General features: G+C 38.2%; 1 protein-coding gene across 2 annotated transcripts in view; it reads right to left on the bottom strand.

The window, feature by feature from the left end:
• EMB1135 (RING/FYVE/PHD zinc finger superfamily protein) overlaps window positions 1-25,797 on the bottom strand; it is a 39,800-nt gene that overhangs the window by 1,755 nt on the left and 12,248 nt on the right. The window contains exons 9-29 of one of the 2 annotated variants that reach the window (XM_082880379.1): window positions 25,226-25,286; window positions 25,064-25,145; window positions 24,202-24,330; window positions 23,926-24,069; window positions 23,661-23,760; window positions 23,443-23,574; window positions 18,401-18,471; window positions 18,149-18,321; window positions 16,361-16,454; window positions 16,122-16,219; window positions 15,902-16,037; window positions 15,617-15,723; window positions 12,251-12,346; window positions 12,066-12,153; window positions 11,806-11,935; window positions 5,979-6,090; window positions 5,706-5,829; window positions 5,557-5,634; window positions 5,321-5,439; window positions 1,599-1,652; window positions 1,350-1,452 (exon numbers count right to left, since the gene is read on the bottom strand). In XM_082880379.1, the coding sequence (XP_082736505.1) occupies window positions 1,350-1,452; window positions 1,599-1,652; window positions 5,321-5,439; window positions 5,557-5,634; window positions 5,706-5,829; window positions 5,979-6,090; window positions 11,806-11,935; window positions 12,066-12,153; window positions 12,251-12,346; window positions 15,617-15,723; window positions 15,902-16,037; window positions 16,122-16,219; window positions 16,361-16,454; window positions 18,149-18,321; window positions 18,401-18,471; window positions 23,443-23,574; window positions 23,661-23,760; window positions 23,926-24,069; window positions 24,202-24,330; window positions 25,064-25,145; window positions 25,226-25,286 (2,231 nt within the window). The remainder of the gene's footprint in view (window positions 1-1,349; window positions 1,453-1,598; window positions 1,653-5,320; window positions 5,440-5,556; window positions 5,635-5,705; window positions 5,830-5,978; window positions 6,091-11,805; window positions 11,936-12,065; window positions 12,154-12,250; window positions 12,347-15,616; window positions 15,724-15,901; window positions 16,038-16,121; window positions 16,220-16,360; window positions 16,455-18,148; window positions 18,322-18,400; window positions 18,472-23,442; window positions 23,575-23,660; window positions 23,761-23,925; window positions 24,070-24,201; window positions 24,331-25,063; window positions 25,146-25,225; window positions 25,287-25,797) is intronic. The other variant, XM_082880380.1, reaches the window with a different exon arrangement.

Here is a 25,797-nt window from a genome sequence, read left to right as displayed (position 1 = left end):
CATGGCGAGATAACCGTGAGCTATGAAAAGATGTAAGCTAAAGTAGCATCAGCAATAACACCCTCAATAAAGCAAGAGGAATTTTTTTCTTTTTCTTTTTTATAAACAAAAAAAAACAAAAAAAACAAACAAACTAATCTAGAGGAACAGTTTGTAATCAAATCAAAATAAATAAATAAATAAGGCATTTAGGACACATTCTTGCAGCAGCTTCGGCATGAAGCATATCCAGTTCTGAAGTTTAGCTGGTAATAGAATATGTAAGAATTTCAAGACAGTTCCAGATGGCATATCAGAATCTTGAAATAAATAAAAAAAATTAGCAAAAAGTGTAATAAACTTAAAACCAAGCCTTTCATCTCAACTTTTGTGTACTTCAGCTTTTGCACAACTGTGATGGACCTATATGTCACAGGCAAAGGACAACACCAACTCCATCAATAAAAAACTTAATAATTTCGACTTAGAAATGATAAAGACCCACAATTTGGACCCCTAAATTCATCCACAATGATATGCCAAGGGAGTTTGGCCCTATATGGTTAAGTGTGTGACAAATCAAAAGTCGACATCTATCATGCCATATCATTGTGAGTCAAATTGTGGGAGTCTCTCAAACATTTCCAATTTTTGACCACATACCGATGCCGGATACCATTTGACCAAATTTTCTTGACATTGTACCATTAGACCACAAGTATACACTTGTTCAGTGCAGCTCCAATACACACAGCCACATATTTGGTAATGACAGATGGACTGTTTCTTTAATTTGTCGGGGAAAAACATATTTCCCAAGGCCAAAAAAAATAAATAAATAACCAAAGCCGACATGCACAGAGCCGAGGCAAGCTAAAAATCCCTTTTTAAATCGTAAACCATTGTCCAGAATCAGAAAAATTATTGCAGCAAGAAAAACCAGCTATAATTTTCCACCACAAAGCTATAAAACTTACCATACTCAAACTCGCTTCAAAGTAAAACACAATATAATTTAGCTTTACAGTTACCAAACAATGCTAGAGAAAGAACAGAAGATGGACAAGGAATGGATATTAAAGATGGAAACAGAAATTGATTTTTGACAATGGGACTTGGTGAAGATAGGCATTATACTATTCATAGCGGCCATAATGAATTACATGACAAAACACTGAATTAATCATTATATATTGAAGGATGTGTTGTAGAATTGCTACTTTTCCTGGTCATTTAATAACATTAATTATTCATTAGTAAATATGTTGTGTACTAATGCTACAAAATATTTTGACCAAAAATTAAGCCCTACATTAGTTCATATGAAGTGACTTCCTTGCATGAATAAGTTCAGGAAGGATCCTACTTACCTGCTTAGATGAAACTTCATATTCATCTTCCCAACCACTATGAGCTTTCTCTAGTGATGAAATTTTTCTGTACTTGTTTTTTAGTTCTGCTAGAGACATCTCCCTGGAGATTGAGTGAAAAGAAGAATAAAAATGGAGAAGGTAATAATACTACAGAACTTAGTAACCATAATGACAACATAAATAATAATGAAGTACTAATTAACACTACAAAACACAATGAATCCTAATAACCATAAATTTTGATACCTCACTGCCTCCCCTACAGCAGGGCGGAATATCTTATACATTCCAGAAGCAGAACTGGAGCACAATTCACAGAAGAAACAATAAAAATAGTAAGTCACGCAGGAGATTTCATTCATTCAAGGGATATTAACATTCAAATAAATGTTATAAACACATAAAGTTACACAAGGGAAGCAAAATAACAGTCAAATTAGATAAAACTAAACAGCAGCACAAACCAACAGTAAGAAAGGAAAAACTCAACAGTGTGTATGAACTAAACAAAAAGAACACTTTCCTTCATGTTGTGCGCACCATATCCATACATCACATTTTCAAATAAATTTTGGGTAAATTACACAAACACCCCTAAATAAATATATGGACACCTCCTCAGGTTTCTGAAATAACACTTTACACCCCCTTGTCAAAGCTCGTTCACGACTGTTTAAAGAGCATGCGATTTTACACATTTACCCATACTCATGTAATGGATTTACTCATTTTACATACTATACAGTCAAATCCCACCACCACCAAGCTTCAATGGAGAAACAATCATCACCACCTCCATCAATAAGTCACAACCACTATTTCTACCCCATCACCTCTACGTCCTCATCCTCCTTTGGCCAAACCTTTGCCTTCTCTCTCTAAGTTTGATTAGCCACAGAGAGAGGAATCTCCCAATTGTCAGAGAATTATCTCCCATCTAATTTCAGCACTTCCTCTTGCCTACTCTCAAGTCCAACCACTATCAACTCCTCCCTCCCTCTCTGTCTCTATGTGCGCACGTGTGTGTGTGAATATGATAATGAAGCTCAACGAACAGTTTAGAAAAATATGACACAATGGAGGTGCTCGTGGAACAATCTTTGATTTTAAATACGGTTTTGTTGGCTTTGTGAAGAGAGGAGGAAATATGATTATGTTTATGTTTGAAAATTTGTAAAGAGAGAGAAGACAAATGCCCCAATTAGAAATAAAACCCCCAAGGGATAGAGAGAGAAACCAAGCTATATTCCAATCACAATGTATATTCTTTTATCACAAACTAAGCACAATGGTATTACATCACCTATTTATAGACTAAAACTAAGCTACAACTAATAGGCCACCTAATCATACACTTAATGTATGTATTCTACATCATCAGGTCATCAGTTGGTTGTGATATGTTGTACAACTAATCATACACTTAAATGTATTTATTCAACTAATACATTAAGTGTCTGATATTTTTTGATAAATAAAAGTGTCTAATATTTTTTGATAAATAAAAGTGTCTGATATTGTGAATTTGAATTTTTAATTAAGATACCCCCGTGGTAGACGTTCGAGGCACCATGACGTCCTCGCAAGATTGATCGAGATTGTACACCTAACCTAATAGAGGGCATACATACCACCAAGTGTGGATACTCAACTCACTATCGCGGCTAGCGCCTTAGTTGGCAAGAGCACCAAGGCAAACGGGTCAAAGTATGAAAAGCTCGACATGGGTTGCACAACGGAACCAAGCTTGCTCGGCAGCACCATGGCTAACCTAGAGCCCTCGCTCACCATGGTCCTTTATACCTCATTCCAATAGGGCACACACGGGATGACTATTATAAATCACTCTCGCTCAATGGCAGCATATTTGAGCCCTTGGCTCACCTATGTTCACTTGGTTGCCTAGGCTGGGAGCAACGCCTAGGCATCTCCACTTGAGATCATTGGAGAATTGTGGATTGGAGGCTAAGATCATGGGTTCATCAAGGTTGCTTGGCTATCTCTCATGCGATGACAACTCCACCTCGACCAATCTTAGAGAGAGGAGATGTTGACCTTATACTCATGCATGCTGCATACATGATACACTCTCGGAGATATCATACCTACCTCTGTAACTCCTAAGGCCCTGAATCATAGGACAACAATATCGCTAACATCACCATCCTGTTAAGTTGAGCTCACCGCTTGTCCATGGGTTGCTGGAACTCCAATACTACTGAAGTCTATAGAATGGTATCATGAATGCAACCACCAACAACACAATCAATCATAGTCACATCATAACACACAGCCAGATAAGAGCTCTCGCCTATATTGCACACAAAAACCCTACTACTTGAGTGGTTAAGTTCTCTCACTACCACCCTTTCTATATCTAAGGTTGCCTTAGTCTTCTTCTTCACCTCTAGTAATCTTAAGCCATTGAAGTGCTCACCATCTACCCATTTACCCACACTTTTCAGTCAGTTTAGTTTAATTCAACTTGATCCTATAACCAAGTAATCAAATACTTTAAAGTAAACCTTTACACTGAAATATTTAAATTATGAAATAATAAATTCAACTAAGAAAATGACTAGTTCACTATCTATATGCATGCTTTGGTCACTCAGTTTCTCATTATATAACACCATCTCGATTGTTCCTACTCTCTCGGGACTCCATAGCCATAAAGAGAAAAATTAGGTGATCTAGGAGATATGAAGATTTGAGATTTTCTTAAGATAATAGATAGTTGCAAAGTCATCTTTCAGAGGTTGCTCTTGTAAACCCCTCTATTTCAAAGAAATTGGGTTGGCTCTTTGTTCAATATGATTACCTTCTCACAATCAGAGTGGCCAGGAATATGAGCAATTTCTCCTTTGTTTTTCGTATATACTTGATGTAGTAGAATAAACATCTTTAAAAACAAAATGGCTCTTATGTATGTGTCATTAGTTTTTTCTCTTAAGTGTTTGTTACGATCCCACATTGGTTAACATAGGCAATGACCACGTGCATATAAGCTTCTTGGGCATCGTCCCCTCGGTAGTTGGTTTTCAAGGGTGAATTCTACCCAAGGGTTCATATCATTTGGTATTACAGTTAGCCACCACGTCGAGTATGGGATCGAACACCTAAAAAAGGTATCAAATACTGATAGTTGAGTGAAGCCACCAAAAGGGAAAGGGCTACCACTGGATCAGTGTCAATAGAGTGGGCCATAGACATCAGCTGTACAGTGTGATGTATTTACAATCCCAAATTGGTTAACATAGATAATGACCATGTGCATATAAGCCTTCTGGGCACCCTCCCCTTGCAAGGCAGTTTTTAAGGGTGAGTTCTACTCAAGGCTTCGTATCAGTGTCTCATTAGTTGGGTTAAGTGTCCTATTAGTTGTAGTTGTTAGTGGACTTGATCTATAAATAGGTGATGTAATCTCAATTTTAGGAGGTTTTTGATTGAAGAATATAGACATTATGCTCTAATTGGTCAGGCTTTTTAGCTCTAGGGAGGGTCTCTCTCTCTCTCTCTCTCTCTCTCTCTCTCTCTCTCTCTCTCTCTCTCTCTCTCTCTCTCTCTCTCTCTCGATTCCTGAGCTTAGATTGCATTTTATTTAAATCAACCGCCATCATCAGAAGAAGCTCAAAAAAGATTAATTCATGCTCCCTCCAACAATCCCAAAGATTTACACCTCACTACTTCTGTTGATTTTAATTGTATATTTACTACAAAGTATTCGAATAAGGTGTGGATACATTAATATGTATGAAACAAAATAATTTGAAATTCAGTAAATAGTGCAAGGTGAAGTCATAACATTTGCAACCAGAAAACAAAAAAAGAAAAGTCATAACATAAGCAAGGTACAAAATAGTTGGCATAACTTTCTTCGTTAAGTTGATGATTAGATAGCGCTTTGCTTGCAAGATTTAAATAATAATTTCGGGAAAAAAGCTTGCTACAAGATTCAACTTTTATACCCTTCAAATGCCAAAAGAAAGTGTCGCCTTCCTAGCCATTCCCTCTTAGATTCATAAAATCCATCATTAGGTGAACCAAGCCCATCCTTTTGCTTCTCATCAAGCAAGGTAGATGCATACTGCACATAAATATTAAGTCACAAATTTTGTCTGGTTATCAAAAATGAAAAATGAAAAAGACAACTTATCCACTTTTGTCTTGTTATTTTTTGTTTGAGGGGGAATATAGAGTATACCTCCCATGTGATCCCACGATCCATTGTGAAAGTAAATAGCACAGTGGACGCCCCGGACATATGATCAACATGAACGGTCTGTACGAAGATTGAAATTAATATATATATGTTTAAAATGGAACTAATAAGAGCTCCATGAGAAGCTTAACCTTTGGAGTCCCTTGTAGTTCAATAATGTTAGCTTTCATATCAACAATGCCAGAGTCAAAATGGCCTTCACTACGTGCATTTTGAATGAGAAGTTCAAGGATGCTGACAAATAACTCGAAGAGCCTGTGTTTCAGTGGCATTTTTATTATTATAAGCTAATCTAATCGAACAAGCACATCAAATTTCAACCAGAGAAAGGGAAAAAAATAAATAATAAAACCAAGAACAAGCACAAGAACAAGAACAAGAACAAGAACAAGAAAACTGCAGACCTATTTTGGATTTCAGGTGGCAGTCCCAGGAGCCGATTAAGGAAACGTCCAACATCATGCATGTCTGAATCAACTATACGGCCAGAAAACTTTCCAGAGTCCTTCCCATTACCTGCAGCAAATAATACCAAACTGGAAGTCATCCTCAAATTGCACTAGCTATTCATGAACTTACTAGGCATATTCCAGAGAATTTCTCATGATATACATACCGTTCATTGATGCCATAAGTTTGATTGACAAAACCAAAGTGAGGATAAGTTTGTTAGAAAATACTTCAGAATCTAGGGAGTTTAGGCCTATGAAGCACGGACACGGACACGCATACGGACACGGGACAAGGCAATTTCTAAAAAATGGGGACACGGACACGGCAGGGGACACAGCAAATTTTTTAATTTTTTTAATAAATATTTTTATTTTAATACATATTAATTATTTTATTTATTATATTTTTAAATAATGTGTTGTAATTAATTATTTTATTTTATTTTACATACATATGTTTATTTTTTTATTTATTAATATGTATAAATATATATTATCTTGTAATATGTTTTATCCATTATCTAATAAGTATATTTATGTTATATACTATATATTTATGTTATATACTATTAATACATATTATAAGTATATTTATAATAACTATTAGTTAAAACCTATCACCTACTTCACCCACTTCACCTACTCCACTACACCTACTCCACCCACTTCACCTACTCCACCTACTACCTATTCTTCTCTTCTATATATAGGAATTGTAAACATAACAACATATTTAATTAATAATACATCAATATATACATAATTGATTCTCTCTCTCTTTCCCTATAGATAAATTCTTTCTCTATTCATCAAATTTTACATGGTATCAGAGCAGGTTTAGAACCTATTATTTTTCGCTTCACCGGCGGGCGGCAACCTCACCTTAGCCGTCCGCCGGACCTCAACTTAGTCCGCTAGAATTTTCTACACATACCTTCACTCTTCTTCACCACCTCGCCGAAGCAAACCCAAAATCCCTCTGGGACATTTCGTCGAACACCATATCTGCAACACTGATGGGATTCAAGGTCCAGTCTATGTCGGAACCGGATGTCTCTTTCGCCGGATTGCTTTATACGGTTTTGACCCTCCAAGATCAACAGAACACCCCGGTTGCTGCAGCTGTTGCTTTGCTCGTCGTAAAAAAATCTTCAACCGTTGCTTCTTCTCATGAGGAGAACCGATCACTTCGAATGGGAGATTCTGATGATGAAGGAATGAACATTTCTCTGTTTCCCAAGAAGTTCGGGAACTCGTCTTTTCTTGTTGATTCAATACCGGTTGCGGAATTTCAAGGTCGTCCCCTTGCTGATCACCCTGCCGTGAAGAACGGACGGCCTCCAGGTGCTCTTACTATTCCTCGGGAGCTTCTCGATGCGTCTACTGTTGTTGAAGCAATTAGTGTCATCACGTCCCTGATGATACCCCCAGTTGTAATCATGATGACTAACTTGATCGCAATAGCGGTTGCGGTCAGCCGAACGATATATAGCACCATACCGGAATGGAGCCGCTTGTTAGGAGGGGTGTTCTTCAGCTTCTGGGTATTGGCTCATCTCTACCCATTTGCAAAAGGGCTTATGGGAAGACGGGGAAGGACACCCACATTTGTTTTTGTTTGGTCGGGACTTATTGCGATCACACTCTTTCTCCCAAGACCCACACATTGGGAGGGATCTGGACATGCATTTCTTGAGCTGCATTTACTGCACCAACCCATCTCTCTCTTCTCTCTCTCGACATCACCAACCCCATTTTACTTTTCTTCTCTTATTTCTTATTTTTTCTTTCACTTTACTTTTTCCACCACCCACAAAACATTCTCATCGCCATTCCCTAACCCACATGGACTTGTTCTCATCTTTTCATACAACCCATCATTCATCCACTAGAGTATATAGAATATATATATATTTAAACAAAAAAAAAAAAAATAATAATAATAATAATAATAATAATATACATTAATAATAATAATAATAATAATAATAAAAAAAAAAAACCTCACACCGATCTTTCTCAAATCACCCTTCCACAAATATTGTCTTTTATCTATTTTTTTTTATTATTTTCTTTTATTTTTATTATTCTACAACACAACAACACCAAAATCACACCACAAACATTCCACACCCTTGTCATTTCTCCATGCCGAGGATCAACCCCGATCACAATTTTACATAACAAAAAAAAAAAAAAAACAAACAGCAACCCACACAAACACCCACCCACAGGCGGGATTTTTCTTCTCTACTCTGCCGCCGGTCTTTTCTTCTTGCCTCCGTCCTGGGCGGCCCTTGCCGGTGCTGCCTCTGTGTTTCCCGCGCCGCCGAGCACGTTCACTCCCTCCTGCTCCTCCACTGCAGCATATGGTGGACCTCCAAATCGGAACATCACGGTGGCCTTCCGCTTCAGATCCTTGTTTTCCGCTTTTAGCACACATATCTCTGCTCGCGCATCCTTATACATGCGCTGGAGCAAAGTCAGTTGGGCGTTTAACTGCTGCACCTCATTTGTCCTACTCTGAAGCCGGTGCGACAAGTTTGTGACCGCCGTCATGGTCTCCACACATGACTTCAATGTATACTGATTGGCCTCAATATCCATTTGCACTGCCATTTTTTGCTCCACCGACCGCATCGGAAAGTTCAACGGAGCAAAGCCAGAGGTGTTTGGTTGAGGTTCACGAGCCACCGCACCAGCTATCTCTCTTGTTGACTCGTTGAGGTCGGGAAAGAGAGTGAGCAGACCACGGGAAGAAGAGGCCATGTTTTTGGGTTGCTAAGTGTTTCAGAGAAGCAGCGATTACCGATTGGTACTGTCAGACAGGGTTGGTTACAGAGTGTTTCAAGATTTGCAGCTCTTAGAGACAAGCTCTCCGAGAGTTCAGAGGTTTCAGACTGGTTTGCACAGCCTCCGCCTCACCCTTGGTTTAAATAGCCAGGGCCGATCCGCGCATCGCGCGCCACTTGCCGACAGACGACAAAACGGGCGCGCAAGCCAAGGTAGTCACGCGCCTCGCCATAATGTCCGGCACACCTTTTTATGGATTGGGCACGCCTTTTGATGGCACGCCTTTTGACAGATTGGGCACACCTTTTGAGGGTGCGACTTTTACAACGGTCCGACATGACCCCATAAACTGTCCCGACATTGATTCCGGTTAGCATCTCCCTCGGTCCGGTGTGACCTCGTCAACTGTCCAGACTTTATCTGCTACAACGGTCTGCCACAACCATCCAGTGTCCTCTACCACGTTATGACACCACCATCCAGTGTCCTCTACACCGTTATGACACCCCCATCCAGTGTCCTCTACAACGTTATGACACAACCATCCAGTGTCTTCACCAACGGTCTGACACGACCATACAGTGTCTCCTATCCTCTTTTATTTTTATGTATTTTCTTGTTTTGTTACTCTCTCCAAACTCAAGTTGGTTAGTTCCTATCCCCCTTGAGTTTGCGGGGGGCTGTTAAAACCTATCACCTACTTCACCCACTTCACTTACTCCACTACACCTACTCCACCCACTTCACCTACTTCACTTCACCTACTCCACCTACTACCTATTCTTCTCTTCTATATATAGGAATTGTAAACATAACAACATATTTAATCAATAATACATCAATATATACATAATTGATTCTCTCTCTCTTTCCCTATAGATAAATCCTTTCTCTATACATCAAATTTTACACATTATAACTATTATATAATAACTATTATTATAACTATTTTTATTTTATTTTACATACATATGTTTATTTTTTTATTTATTAATATGTATAAATATATATTATCTTGTAATATGTTTTATCCATTATCTAATAAGTATATTTATGTTATATACTATTAATACATATTATAAGTATATTTATAATAACTATTATATAATATATAATAAAATAAAAATAGTTATTAGTCATATATATTATATATGAATATATAATAATAATAATAATAGTTATTATATAATAGTTATAATGTTATATATGAATCAAGACAAAAGGACAGACGGGAGAGAACCGAGAGAGAGGAGACAGAAACGAGACGATCGCGATCAGAAGCGAGAGAGAGGGAGACGATCGCGATCGCGAGCAAGAGAGAAAAGGCGAGAGAGAGAGAGAGCGCTCTGCGAAGGCAAAGGCGAGAGAGAGCTCGTCGAAGTCGAAGGGGCTGGATCGTCGATCGAAGTCGAATGGGGCTCTGGATCGTCGATCGAAGTCGAATGGGGCTCTGGATCGTCGATCGAAGTCGAAGGGCTCTGGATCGTCGCCGACCAAGTTTGTCCTCGTTTTCCCTTTCATTAACTCTTCTCGCCGTGTCCCTGGCGTGTCCAGATTCTGGACACGCGTGTCCCCTGCAAAAAAATAGATTAAATTAAGGGGACACGCCAGATGCCGTGTCCCGTACGTGTCCCCGGCGTGTCCCCGTTTCCGACACTGCCACGGCTTCTATTTTGCCGTGTCCATGCTTCATAGGTTTAGGCTAAATTAGACTGAAAGATAGAATATTTAGTGTAATATGAGCAAAACTAAAAATACATGAGAACATTGAAACTTTTTTTATTTTATATCTCAGGGTGTCCGGGCCAGCTTACCCGCACCTCGACTAATCCATGGGGGCCAATCCCACTGTCCACTAGCGGGGGGCCCAATTAAAGCCAAAGCAGAACTCCGTATGGACTAGCCCAACACAATGATTGATAGTAGAGAACATTGAAACTCAATGACCAGTTTACACCTTAAGAGTGACATTTCAACATCCTGGATCAATAACCCATGAGTGGAGAGTAAGGACAATGTCATAGAGCAAGATGGATGAAGTGGAAGATTTCTTCAAGATGTGGCACAAAGATTGAAGAGAATATTGTCCATGATGAATGAGACAGAGTAGGCCAATAAAGAGCAGAATATTCAAAAAATGTGTTGAGAAGTACATTGGTATGAGCATTAAACCAGACAATATTTCAATGAGAATTACTATTAACCCAAAAAAACCCTTGTTATTGTATGTTTGACTCTCACCGCATAAAACTTGCCCAAAGACGCCTAATCCATTTGATCCTGAGCATTTTCCTCCATCCCTCCTCTCCAACAGTAGCATTTCCCATATGTTGCTAGAAAATAAAAATGAGAACTAATTGTATTCATGAGAAGCTAGAAGGGGCACTATTGAATAAAAAGTGAAGTCAACTGAGATATTTTTGTCGTATGCAATCATTTCAAGTTGAGTGTGCTAAAATGGTAAGAGGAGGAAAGGATGTGAGTTGAATCTCTTCAGACAAATCATGATTTCCCTATATGTAGCTTTACAAGAAATGGACTAGAGAAAATAGATCCATGTGGGCAATCTCAAGTATTTGGGAAGATGGCTTGTTGAGTCAAGTGCGAAGTTATCCTCAAAACATTATCAAATGATGGCTGAAACACTTAGATGACAAAAAATGAATAGGTGTTTTAGATATATTTGAATTAGGAACTGTAAGACGAATGGAAGATGATAACTACATTTTAATATTCGTTTTAAAGTCAAGAAGATAAAATAAATAAATAAATAAATCAAACAACGAAACTACAAACACCTTCTTCTTTTTATAAGAACAATATCATTAGAAAGACGTCAAAGGAAGGGAACATCCCTATACAAAAAGTGTAATTAACAATTAACACCTTTTGTTTTAATACTAACACCTTTAACGAAATAAACATAAAACTACTACCGCCTTTATTTTACTGAACTTCAATGTGACAGTAATTCCATAAAGATTACCAAGAATTGTGTCTCTAACTACTCCCACAGAAACAAGAGCAGCTTTTCCCTTGACAATAAAATCTTGAAGAGTTTCTGGTTTCTCGTATGAACAACCTGGAGGTAGAACTGGCAACATATCCTGAAAAACCTAAAATTAATTTCAACAAATTTCACAACCCCCTTCCCTTCTTCCAAATGCACAAATGAGGCCAGGGTGTCACTTCGAAGTACGGGGCAAGTACAAAAACTATCAGGGAAAAAAAAAAGGTATCAAAAACCTGCTCCATGATTCCTCTATACATCACCATTAGGGCCCGTTTTCCATAAGCACTGTCATAATTATAAGCACTCAGAGTGGGTCCAGCCCTGGAAACAGCATTAAGATCGATGTTGGAATGGTTTCACAACAATGAGTATTACCACTGAGCTTGCTTTTTTACACCAAAAACAATATACAACTAACCTACGGTCTCCTTGTGTTAACGCTCCAAGAGTTTCCAATCTCTTGGCAACAATGGATGCAAATCGGCGTTCACCTCCAAGATTAGTAAAGAGTAACCTGCAAAGAATACAAGAGAATAGACACCAACAAGATTAACTTATCAAGCATAAAAGAGAAAATATACCAACATGAGTAACTTATAAAGAGAGCAAAGAGTTGTTCCATTACATCTATGATAAATATGGAACTTTATAGTATCTCCATGTATCAACTTATGCCACCCTTAGCTTATAATTAGTAACACCATTCATTTCGCCAAAACAACAGAAGAAAATGGTAACCATTCCCAGCATTCCAACTGATGCTGAAGAGAAGTCACAATGGAAAGAGAGTATTGGCAACATGCAACCTAAGAGAGCCCCATCCCAGTTCTATGGTCAGCTATCGTCTTCATTTCGTCATTCAATCCATTTCCATGAGGGACAACCAAGAGGTCATTCATAACCATTCCATTAGCGTAGACTGATTAATGCCTTGGTAGAGGAGGAAATTCCATGAAATCCAATACCGAAGGTTGTGGAACTATTGATGAAGCAATATGCCAATGCCTTTCCTAAAGAGCTTCCACTAGAATTGCCTCCAATGCGAGACATTCAACATTGTATTGATTTGATTTCCAGCTCTATTCTAGCAAATAAGGCAGTGTAAAGAATGAGTCCCAAGGTACATAAAGGACTACACCGTCTAATTGAAGGAGTTGTTAGAGAAGGGTTAAGTGAGGGAGAGAGCATGAGCCCTTGTGTTGTGTCAACGTTACTAACACCTAGAGGGATGGTCTTCACTCATGTGCATTGACGGTAGAGGGCCATAAACAATTTTATTGTGAAGTATTGCTTTCCAATTCCTCGACTTGACAACATGTTGAATATGCTGGTGGGTTCAAAAGCCTTCTCAAAGATAGACTTAAACAGTGGTTATCACCAAATCCTAATCCATCCTAGAGATGAATGGAAGATGTCTTTAAACGAGAAGGGCTTATGAATTGTTGGTAATACCCTTTGTCATGTCTAATGCCACAAACACATTCATGCAAGTCATAAATGACCCAAGTGTTAAAAAACCATTCACTGGCCATTGTATAGTGGTGTATTTTGATGATATCCTCGTGTATAACCCTTGTTTAGAAGATCCTCTGTCTTTTTAAAGGAAGTGTATGTTACTATAAGATCAAAAGCTATTACAAAATTTAAAATGTCCTCTTTGGCCTTGTTTCGACCACTGAAACCATATCCATCATGCATCCTCTCATATCTTTTCCTACATAAACATTGCAATCTCTACCTTTAATTATCTTCTCTCCTGGTATCTCATGCATTAATTCATCTGTTTGATCCCACAATTATCCTTTAACATGTTCAACCAATCTTACTTGGAGTGCATATGCATTAATCACATCAATTATATTTCATCCCGCCACAAGTTCACTTAGCATTATTCTCTCTTTTTTCTCATAACAGTTACTTATCTTTGAAGTGTTTAGCCACTAATATTCCTAGACCATTTCTCCATCCATTTTTTCTGGTACAGTAAATTATATACCCACAATATTTTCTATTTCCTTTGCTTTCTCACCTATCCAATTTGTTTCTTGCAAACATGCTATACTAATAGTATCTATTAATTCCATTGCTTTACCTATTAATGTTACTGTATTCCAAGCAAGGTTTTAAAAAGCGGCCGCAACCGTTACGTAACGTCGTTACGTAACGATTTTGGCGGTTACCGCCACCCGTTACGGCCGCTTTTGCAGTGTGATTGAGATTCACAGGTGTGTCGGCCATAGCGGCTACCATAGCGGTTGTAACGGTGCCGTAACGGCCTATTTCGCACCGTTACGTAACAGTTCCAAATTGTTTCTTTCGAAAAAACACACAAAAAAAAGCTGAAAATGAGATAAGAGAGATAGAGAGAAGAGGGAAGATAAAATGAGAAAATGAAGGAGCAAGAGATAGAGAGAGAGAAGAGAGAAGATGTAGAACATGTTATCGATTTGTTGAAACAGTAAGACCTATGCTATTCTATTCAGCTGCTATCACTAAACCATTTTGTTTGTGTGTGTCTATCTATATATTGTTTAAAAATAATAATAATAATAAGTGTAGTCATTATCCATTTGGCTTGATTAAAATATGTATATATATATATATTTAAGTTCTTATTTATTCTCTTACTTTTGTCATTGTTTATCTTATATATAATAGTTAGTAATTGATTTTTTGTATAATATAAAGTCATTAATTATTAAAATAAAATGTAAAAAACTCAGTTTATAGTGATTTAAAAATATGACATATATTGGAACATGCTTAAAAATTTACAAAAATTTATCAATATTTATTTTTAATCCAATAAATATGATCATAGAAAAAAAATATCCGTATTGGTAAAATTTTTTCAAATTGTGTGAAAAAAAAAAAATTTACGGTTTCGGTTACCGCAACCGTTACACTATGGCCTTTATACCCCGCAACTGCAACCGCATCACCGCCACCGTTACGGCGACCGCAACCGCTTTTCAGAACCTTGATTCCAAGTTCTTATATAAACCTATAATTCTGGACTAGCTCCTTTATCTGTACTTATCCAAAGAAGCAAGGACCCATGACTATATTTCATGGCACAAAGGCAGGCATAATAACAAAAGAGACACTGAAGCATTGCCATAAAATAAAACTAAAAAGTGCATCCTAATTGGTTTGTGGTTGTAAATTTCTTGCTAATTCTAAGGAAATATATGTAAGACCAATAACATTTTATGATATGAAGTGTTGAATAGTTAAACAAACCAAAATGAGGATGCTGAGATGGATAAGTGTTCACACACACACACAGAAAGGGGGGGGGGGGGGGGGGGGGGGGGGGGTTTGTGCTGGGTGGGTTTGATTATCTAAGAATTAACCAAATCAACAAAAAAGGAGGCATCAAAGCATTAAAAATTAAGCAAGAGAATTTAAATGGAGGTGTGCATGTCAAATGTTGTGTGATTGTAAAATTCTTGCTAAGTCAAGGGAATGTATATAAAACTCGTGAAGTGCTGGACAGTTAAACAAACCAAAAATTCATGTCACTGTAATGAAGATGCTGAGATCGACAAGTGGTCAGAGAAGAGAAAGAGAACACGATCATCCAAGAATCAACCAAGGATATAGTCACATATAGCCTTAGATAAGGTGAAATATAGGCGATAAGCGCACTAGCTAAACCCAATTAATTGGGACAATCTTGTTGAGTTTAATTAAGCTGAATTATGATAACTGCTCTTATCCAAAAAATGCAATCAAATTAGAACAAATGACAAGATGACAAAACCAGAAATGCTAAGCCAACCTATACTCAGGTGCAGAAGCTTGATTTGACCGATGAGTTCTTCCAAATTGTTGAATGGCTCGGTCTGCACTCCAAGGTAATTCTAAAGTTAAATGAACTCTTCTTCTCTGGCATTAAAACAACAAAAAGTCAATTGGCAAGAATGAACAAACAAGCCAACTTGAAGAGAAGTCTGTGTACCATATTGTATTTAAGAGTTCTCTCTTCGCTTAAATCATTAGTGGACAGAAGCATTCAACTTTAAATACCATGATGAATTCATACAATGAAGCAATCAAATTATACCTGATTTACTGCTCTTCTATCTGCTTGCAAAGAAACGCCAGCAGATCCAGCTTCAGAAATGATAGCGACCAGCTTTTTATCATCCATGAAGAGTTGTTTCTCATGCATATTGACCATTTCCATGGTTACTTCCTTGCTAAAGAAGCAGAAGAAATTTTAATTTAGCCACCACAAAATAAATCAAGTGTTATTTAAGTGGAAAAAAAATGCCTAAACTCACGTGTTCCGTGCCTGATAAGTGACACCTTTTCCATCAGAGGTCCTAACGAGCATGCGTCGCCTCCCTGTAATTTCTGCAACTTTATCAGGCCCTCCAAGCTGCACAAACATTACAAGTCATTATAAGAAAGAGCCTAAGCAGAAATATATATTCAATGTGAAAGCTTTACCACAAAATGGACACTAGTGCCCAGGGGGGAGAGAGAGAGAGAGAAAGAAACCAGATCCTTCTGCAGTTACCTGATCAATAATGTCATCCAATGGGTTGTTCGGAAGATCCAAATTACGAATTATCTCAAGAATTTTCGATTTGCGCTCCATAGCTCCTTCATACCTATCATCATGTTTATATTAATCATATTAAAATTTCTACAATATGTTGATTGAGGGGGGAAAAATGCCACCAACACTGCATGCCAAACAGCTGAAAATTAAAAATAATACATTTCACCACATAAGAAAAGATAAACCACAAGGGAAATGATCATTTAGCTAAAAGGTCATACAGTCATTTAATTAAATTTAGAAAAAAGCCACTTCCATTTGTTATTCTTTTTTTTTTTTGGATCTCTTCTGGAGCCACTTCAGCTACCAATAATGCTTTGTCCTTGCCTTTTTTGCTCCTTATGCCATTATCAATTTACTTTACTGCCATTTCTCTATAACTTCCAAACATTTAAATTAAATATTAAAATGTATTTCTTTGGGGTTAAGTGGATCTTGAGGAAATTTACATAGTTACCTACATAATTGGCTAAAATTTTCAAAAGAGCAATGTTATACATAATCCCATGTCTTATCTCCTTTTCTCACTCCTAGACACAAAATAATCCTTTTCTCACTCCTAGACACAAAATAATGGGGACCACATTCATAAATGCATATGAGACCCAGTCACTTGTGTCTTGGAGTGAAAAAATGAGATAAGAAATAGGATTATATGTAGCATTTTCCTTCTCAAAATGTTATAGCACAACACTACTAAATCTACATATATCATGTAACAATAAGAAAAAGTGCAGTTGGTGGACAGAAGTAATTTCTACAGCTAATCTGCAAATTGTGGCTGTTGTGCATCACACATTCATCGTGAGCAGCAGAGGAAGGGCCACTAGCTATGTAAATGAGAGAAATGTATACAATGCAACCTTTTTTTTAAGTATACCATGCACCCTCTGTCCCCACAAAATATCCCTTAACAAAAGGAGAAAAAGAGATTGATATGGAAAAACTAATTTCCACCTTCCTCGGGAGACCTTCACAAGTTTAGTGTGGATGGAAATGTATGAAGCACGGACACTTCAAAATAGGTGTCGTAGTAGTGTTGGACACGGGGACACGCCAAATGGCATGTCCCTTTAATTTTATTATTTTTTTAAAGGGGACACGGCAAGGACACGCCATTGTAAATTTTATTTTATTTTTTTTGCAGGGGAGGGACATGCCGGGGACACACGTGTCCAAATATGGATAATCTATTAATTTGCTTAAATTTAGTGGTTTTTATATTATATATATATATTGAATTAATGTTAATTTTTATTAAATTTGATTGTTTGGTAACATAATATTAATCTACATAGCAAATATATATAAATAATTTTTAAAAAAAATTGTTGTGTCCCTGCCGTGTCCATGTTCCCATTTTTTTGAAATCACTGGGTCCTATTTCCGTATCCATATCCATATCCATGCTTCATGGTATGAAAGTGACAGCAACTCTCCTGGTTGCCCTTCTTATTTTTTACAATGTATAAAGGAGCCACTAAGTTCATGTTGTTTTGAAAACTAAACAGCCAAACAGTTAACTTCTAATATATTCAATATCCTATTACTCCAATGGTGAATTAAGAATAACTACTTTGCATAAAATCTGAATTGTTAGCAACACTAACAACTCCCTAACAAGTTTCTTAGATTGATAGATTCAATCTTGAATTGTCATACTAACATCAAGGTCCCAGCTACTGGTAAAGGACCACCTTGAGCAATAGAAAATGGTAAATGCAGAGAGAGAGAGATGAAAACCTCTTCAACAGTTCTGCTAAGTAGACATGATTTGCTTGGATATATTCATCAGTTTTTATCTTGCATGAATGACAAGACCAATCGCCAGCTACTGCATCTACCATAGGTGGGACTAAACATGCAGGATGTACGCGCTGACCACAACAGGAGCATTGGAGCAATTTTTTTCTTTCCTACATTGAAAGATAGGCACTCAAACCATTTAATAATGTCAATGAAAAGAGAAATATAGAGGGAAGAGAAAACAAATACCTCTTCGGAATTGCAAATTTCACAGATCTGAAACTCATCATCAGATTCGGTAGATTCATTTTCAGAATCAGCTGCATTGATCAAAAAGAAATTTACCAAAAGAAAGGTAACCATTGCCACAATTTGTGCCCAAGTAGAACACAGAAAAGCATCATACTGATTAAGCAGACAAGCCCATAATAACAAAGTATGACCCAAGACTATAAATAATGTAGATCTATCAAGTAAACAGGCCCAGCCCTAGCAGCAATACATGCTATGAAACAATATGTTTTGAATGAACAATCACACAGTTAAACGAACTAACAAAGAATAAATAAATAAGACATTAATGAGGGTAATGGAGTTATAATTATTGTTGTAACGCCGAAGAGATAAAGGTTTGTTTTCAGGTACTTTGACCCAACCCATTTTGTGTAACTGTAAACCCAAACCCAGTATTTTGGTCCATACCCCAACCCAAACCTAAAATACACTACAGAATTCCAACCAAATCAGCAAACCCAAGCCACCCTTTGTTAGATAGCTTGATATACATTGTTGAGTCCATTTCCTAACAGCTTAGGCTTTTGGGAAAATTGGCAACTTAACATGATACCAAAGCTCTAGTTAAGATAGGTCTTAGGTTCAAGTCTCTCCGTTAGCATTTGGTATTATGTCCCCGTTCCATTTCTTCCTCTCTATTGGTTGTTTGCTTCTCCTTCTGTTTGGTTCTCTATTTGTCTCTCCACGTGCAAGACGGGCACGTGAGGGAGGGTGTTAGATAGCTTGATATACATTGTTGGGTCTATTTCCTAACAATTTAGGCTTTTGGGAAAATTGGAAAATTAACACCCTTTACCCTACTCCAACCAAATAAGAGTAACCCAGCCCAACAACACTAAAAGAAGCTCAGCCCACTCTATCTAACTTCCTTAACCCATTAAGCCCAAGCCCAAGCCAAAAAAGAAAAGAAAAGAAAAGACCAGCTGTTAACCTTTAAAATTTAACCCAATCTAGCCCACCCCCTTTTCCCAACCCAAACAACACTGCCACTCACACTTTAAGCCCAACCCAACAACCCTTTAAACTAGCCCACATATTTGGCCCACACCTTATTAACCCAACACCCAAAACAGTCCACCTTCAACCCAAACCAATTTAGGCCCACCTACCCACCTTCCCCAAAGAAAAAACCTCTGCCACTCCTTTAGCTATATTGACCAACACAACTCAACATTTGGTGGCATACATCAAGACCAACAAAACATAAATCAATGCTGTCAGTAAATGATAGATCGGTGTCACCAAATGATTGAGCAAATGCATCAAATGCAAGTAACTTTGGATAAATTGTTGGCTCACTTTTTAGAAGATACTTCAAAAATTTCTCATAGTGCTTGTGACAATCATGTCGAAATTGTTGACCAAGTCATTCCAACATCTAAGGAAAGTGATCTTATTTTGGCAAAAAATTCATAAATTTCAGAAGTCCAAGAAGTACTTGAAGTCAAGTGACTCCCCTGCACAACACAGTTTTTTCAAAAAAGGAGCTTTCTATTGACATGCTATCAAACAATTCTTCTTTGATCAAGTTGGGCATGATTGATTTTATCGTTATTAAGATTTTATTTACGTGTACAAGCGTTGTTTGGAACCTCATCAACAACCTGACCACAAATATTAGTTGGAATGAGAAAAAGATCAAACAACTGCCTATTCAAAGTACTTGATTTGTTGGGATGGATGAGTTCAATATTTCAACAAGAACTCAAGGATAAGTTCTTATTTCCAGTCAAGGAGAATGATATGGAACATACGGGCATCAACTTGGCATGGCACTTTTATTTACAATTGTATAATTTTATGTCCTCAATTTTTTTTATTTTTGATTATAGTATTTTAATATAACTTAGCTATGATGATCATATTAATATTTAGTTTCTTATCTGTGGAAGTTTAATTTTCTATTTTGAATTAGGGTTTTAACTTGTAAATATTAGGCCCTCACTTTGTAATAGCTAGCTTTGACTAGTTGAAATTGAGTATAAGGTTGTGGTTGTTTTTGTGAGATTAAGGCAGTGGCCCTTGTGTTCTTCTTGAAACATTTTGATCTTTTCTTTTAGAACAATTCTCCATATACTCTGGTTTTACAATCAATTAGATAATGGAACGGATTTCTTAATAGCCATTCTACATCACCCCTGAGGCACCATGACGTCCTCTCAGGATTAATTAGGGTTGTATACCTAGCCTAAGCGGAGACATGCACACCAAGTATGGATACTCAGCTCATTAGCGTGGTTGCTAGCCTAGCAAGCAAGGGCTCCAAAGTGAATGAGCCAAAGTTTGAAGAGCTTGATGGATGGCTCGCAGCATACATGGTATAGCCAGGCTCGTCGCTCAGCAGTAACTCGCTCGGTAGCACCACAGTTACGGAGCACCACAACTCACCTAAAGTTTCTGCTCACCATGGTCCTTCATACCTCATTCTCATAGGAATGCTCAGGAGTGACCATTGACCACTTTCGCTCAGTCACTTTTGCTCAGCTACAAGTTACAACATGGCTTGGCCCGGTGTCAAGGGCCAGCTCATTTAGAGGCGCAACGAAACAATTTTTCGCTCATGTGGCACTCAAACTCCACCAAGTTTAAGCCCGCCATAGCTCAGTGACAAATTGAGTGTTGATGATCTCACCCATTTGAACAATTAAGCCCAATATTTTGTCAAGCAGAACAACTCCCATAGGAAGCTCCGTCTTCACCCGGATGCCACAAGTAGGCCTAACGCCTCAAGTGCACCAAGCACGACATAAGTTGCTTCATAGCGCCAAGCTTATCTCAAGCAAGATGCTCACCTAACTTAAGTTCATGTCATCAAGGTGCCTAGCCGCACAACAATGTGCTAGCGAAGACCCTCAACTTAGTTGACAAGCCAACATAGCGTGTTGGGTTGGGTCTTTGACAGCATCTCGAAGTGTCACAAGGTCAAGCATGTCTCAATCGATGCATATCGATAGCCACATGGTCATGCAAAGCCCACAAGACACCAAGGGTCAATAACTTACCCATGACATAGGCCTCGTGCCAACACGTGTGTTAGATTCTACCTAAGGCCAATGCGCACCTTAGCGTTGCACCAACGTGTTGCTCGAGTAAGGCAACGTCTCAATCCGTAGCTCGTTTGTAGCATAATGTCATCCCTCAATGGATTTCGTCAATGCATAGCTTGATGCTTTCATTCGATAGCTCACATATGCGGTGTTGCCTTCCAACCGCTTAGCTTAAGCCACGGGATCCCCACGTGCAAGGTCGAACCCAAACCAAGCACTTGAGTTGTCACATGAGGCCTTTGGTGGTGCCTCGATAGCCCATTCAGTCTAAAACGAGTCCCAAGATGCCATAGCGTGGGGGCATAATGAAAACGACGCATTAAACCTTGCGCAGGCACGCACAATGCTTACAGTTTTGCACCATCCATGGGGCTCCCAAACCCGCATGGAGACTCTAGACACCCCTCTGGATGCCTAGAGCCCACCCTAGAGTTGTCTTAAGGTTGCTCACTTAAAGCCTAATTTAGGCGAGAAGGCAAGTGGGAAGCACACCATACCCCCTTATATGTGCTTTTAAAGCCTTTGACAAAGTAGCAAGAACAAATATAGCTTATGCTTGAGGAGTCATAATGAATTTTCAAAAATTTCTCAAATTGAGAAAAATCACGAAACTTGGTCAGGAAAACACTCACCCGAGACCAAAGTCCAGTAAAAAATTCAGCCCAAAACTCCTTCATTTGGATGCTCAAACAATGCGCCAAAACTCTGCATTGTTAGTTACTGTTGTTGGGCCACGGCCTAAGCCCCGACCTGGGCTGTAGGAGACAAGGTTGGTAGGCGGCCTGAGCCACGGCCTGGGCTGCGACCTGAGCTAGGGCCTTGGTTGCTTGGGCATGCTGTTGGCTGCATGGTGGCATGTCCACCACAAGCTGCTTGGGGCCAACCTTGGGGCCACGTTGAGGCACCGAATCACCGAATTGGAATCTCGATGCCCATCACCTAGGCATTTCCAAGGGCCACTCTTAAGCACTAAAATTGTCATACCACCACATGCAAAACGACACGGAGTTGACCTTGCAAGGCAACCATGACACCCGGCTCGCCTATGTCTCCACTATGCACTCACTCCCTAAGTAGAGATCACTCTGCTCACAACTATTATAGTAATCAGTTAGCAGCCTAAGCTAGGAGCACGGCCTAGGCATCCACCACTCGAGATCAAAGGATTGTGGATTGGAAGCTAGGATCAGGGGTTCATCAAGGTTGCCTGACAATCTCCCCTAGGAAAACAACTCCACCTTGAAAAGGCTTAAAGAGAGAGGGGACGTTAACCTTACACTCACGCCTATTACCTCCCATGATACACCTCCCAAGATATCACACAAGCCTTTGCAGCTCCTATGATCCAACCTTCCCAAGGTCTAAACATAAGACATAGTAATAGGGCTAATATCACCAACCTATCTAGCTAAGGAGAGCTCACCACCTGTCCACAGGTAGCTTGGACTCGAATACTCCTAGAACTTATATAAGGGTATCCTGCATGCAACTACACAACATAACATAACAAGAGCACCACAACATAACAACACATGTATCTTATGCCTAGCAACCCCATTGCTAAGTGTTCAAGGTCATACATTGTCACCCTCTCTATCTCTAAGGTTGCCTTGGTATACTCCTCCGCAATCTCCAGCAATATGTAGCCATTGAAGTACCCGCCATCTTCCCAGAGGTCCACAACCAACCACATTTAATACCCAATACCTACAACAGTGATCTAACAATAAGATGTTACCACTATCTAACAATAATGATGTACGAAAAGTCACGATGAAAATGAAAGGGCTGTCATTTACAAAGCCATGATAGTATGACGGAAGTTTACAATGATGTACAAATACTAAGATGAAAATGAAAGAAATAATGTATAAAACCTTCATAGCATGACAGATGAAGTTATCAACAGGCAAATGCAGGGAACATAACTTCCACTTCAAAGAAACTTACTTTCAGATTCTTCCTCACTTTCAGCATCACTTGCAGCTCTCCATTTTGCAACTTTCCTCACTCTTCCTTTAAATGAAACACCAGGTGTTGCTAAGTGCCTCTTTCGTTGAAGCTCCTTCACACTTTCCTCTCCTATAACACAGCTAGATAATGAATCTTATTTGCATCAGGAAAAAGAATTAACCAAAGGCAACCCAGTATATAGACCATATATAAACCTGGAAGTGATTCAGGCTTTTCAGGCAAGGGATAATTTTCTTCAACAAATTTTAGCAAAAGTTCACGAGGCCCCGAAACAAAATCATCGAGTTCAAGACCCTATGGAACACAGAGACTAATTATTGAAAAAGAAAAAAATGGAATCAACAAGAACATAAAGCAAAATAAATACCTAAATCTAGATAAAAACATATTTCCATAACATTTAACCCCCAAAAAAATTTACATACCCTAATTGCAGGGAAGGAGAAAAAAAATACTCACATATTTTGTCACGGCTTCCTCAGTCCGTGCCTCTCCAGTACTCTGAAGGCCAACAACCACACACTTATTTTCCATCAATGCTTGATTAGCAAGTCTCACAACGGCAGGCACCTTAGCTGACATACACATGTGTCTAAAAAAACGCTACAAGAGCATGCAAAGCAACAAAAAGAAAACAAAATAAATAACAGATAAGACAAAACACAAAAATGCAAATTTTGGACACAGTTTCCAAACATTTAATCACTATACTAGTACAATCTTGAAAACTTGAACCTGATGGTTTGCCCAGTATAATCGCCACAACTGACTAGAATTAGGCTTCTCATTAGAAAGATATGCACTGGCTGATAGCAACTCCACACGCAACTCTGCCCAAAATTCTGCAGCTTTTTTATACATCTCCTGAGAACAATGCAATGTGTGTTGAAAACTAAACAAATTTTGAAGAAAATCTAGGCATGTATATTAAATCATTAAAGAAACTTTACTAAAGTTTAGCGTCCACAACAAATCAATTTTGAATTTTATTGTTTATAATTCTGACAAGTAAAACTACTTGACAGAAAAACTTCTTAGTTGTGGTATTGGATCACATGTCAAACAGATGACATAACAGAAACCTCCAAACTACAAGAGTGGATTAATCTTTACTGACAAGGCATAATCTGCTTCCTGCTACAGCCATTGGTTGATAATTGCTGATTGCTTAGAATAAAACAGAGCCAATATCCTTGTCCAACTGAGAAAATTCCACTAAGTTAATTTGTCTCCTAACCAACAACAGCTATGCATATTGTTACTGTTAAAGCTTTCTCCTTAATTAATAGGTAGAAACAATTCAAAGACACAACAATATAATACAATAGCCCCAGTAGGAAGAAAATCGACATTTCCATTCGTCAACCAACCGACATTCCATATGTTTCAACTGACATTGAAAAATAAGCCGAACCACAAGCCTCCTTCAACAAGAAAACTAAATAAAAAAATTTCTACGCACTGATAAAAAAAATATACATATTCACACACACACACAACAATTGACACGATGATAAACTGGTTGCAAGTGGAATGCTAAACTTGATAGTCAAATTCTACTTCTCAAATTGTAGAACAGACAAAGTGTGCTTCATACCATCATTTTGGCATCTAATGGTGCTTCAACAACTTCAAACTCCACCCCTTTATAGCTAAGTGTCCGACATACATACATTCCCCTGAAAGGTGACAATACTGTTTAGATTAATTAAGTAATCTAAATACAAACCATTCCATATGACAAATATACCCTCACGACCTTGCTTTCATGTCCATGGCTACAAGTTCTAGTGCTCCAACACCTCCTTTTTCTAGTGCACCTGCATAGAGAGAGAGAGAGAGAGAGAGAGAGAGAGAGAGAGCATGATTCCTTTCATAAGTGAGAACAAAATAAGAAAATAAAGTGCATAAACTGTGTACCCAAACATAAAAATTTCTATTCAATACCCCAACAGATGTTGTCAAGTGTGTATTTAAAGTATGCAGTTGATGTGGCAACAACTACAAAGGAAAGATTCACAAACGTGTCTTAATTCAATACTACCATATTTTCCAAAATAGTTGATGTGTGCAAAATAGTTTATTAAAACAGAAAGATTCACAAGCCACAGGATCTATATTCATTACTACCATATTTTCCACAAAAAAATACTAACAGTTACCACCATCGTTACAATTCCAAAAGAAAAGTAGAAGTTACTACAATGGTTACAAATGTTGACTAAATAAGGGCTTTACTCAAAGATTTAACACAGACATCTGAACATGCATATTAGCATTTCCAATATATGATATTCTTGTTTTACCATGTCAACATGTATACTAGCAATG

This window comes from Camellia sinensis, chromosome 7, assembly GCF_055761805.1.
Source record: "Camellia sinensis isolate YWXY chromosome 7, ASM5576180v1, whole genome shotgun sequence".
In the NCBI taxonomy this organism is placed as follows: Eukaryota; Viridiplantae; Streptophyta; class Magnoliopsida; order Ericales; family Theaceae; genus Camellia; species Camellia sinensis.
The sequence above is the reverse complement of the archived record's forward strand: the minus strand, read 5'-3'. Positions and strand labels throughout refer to the sequence as shown.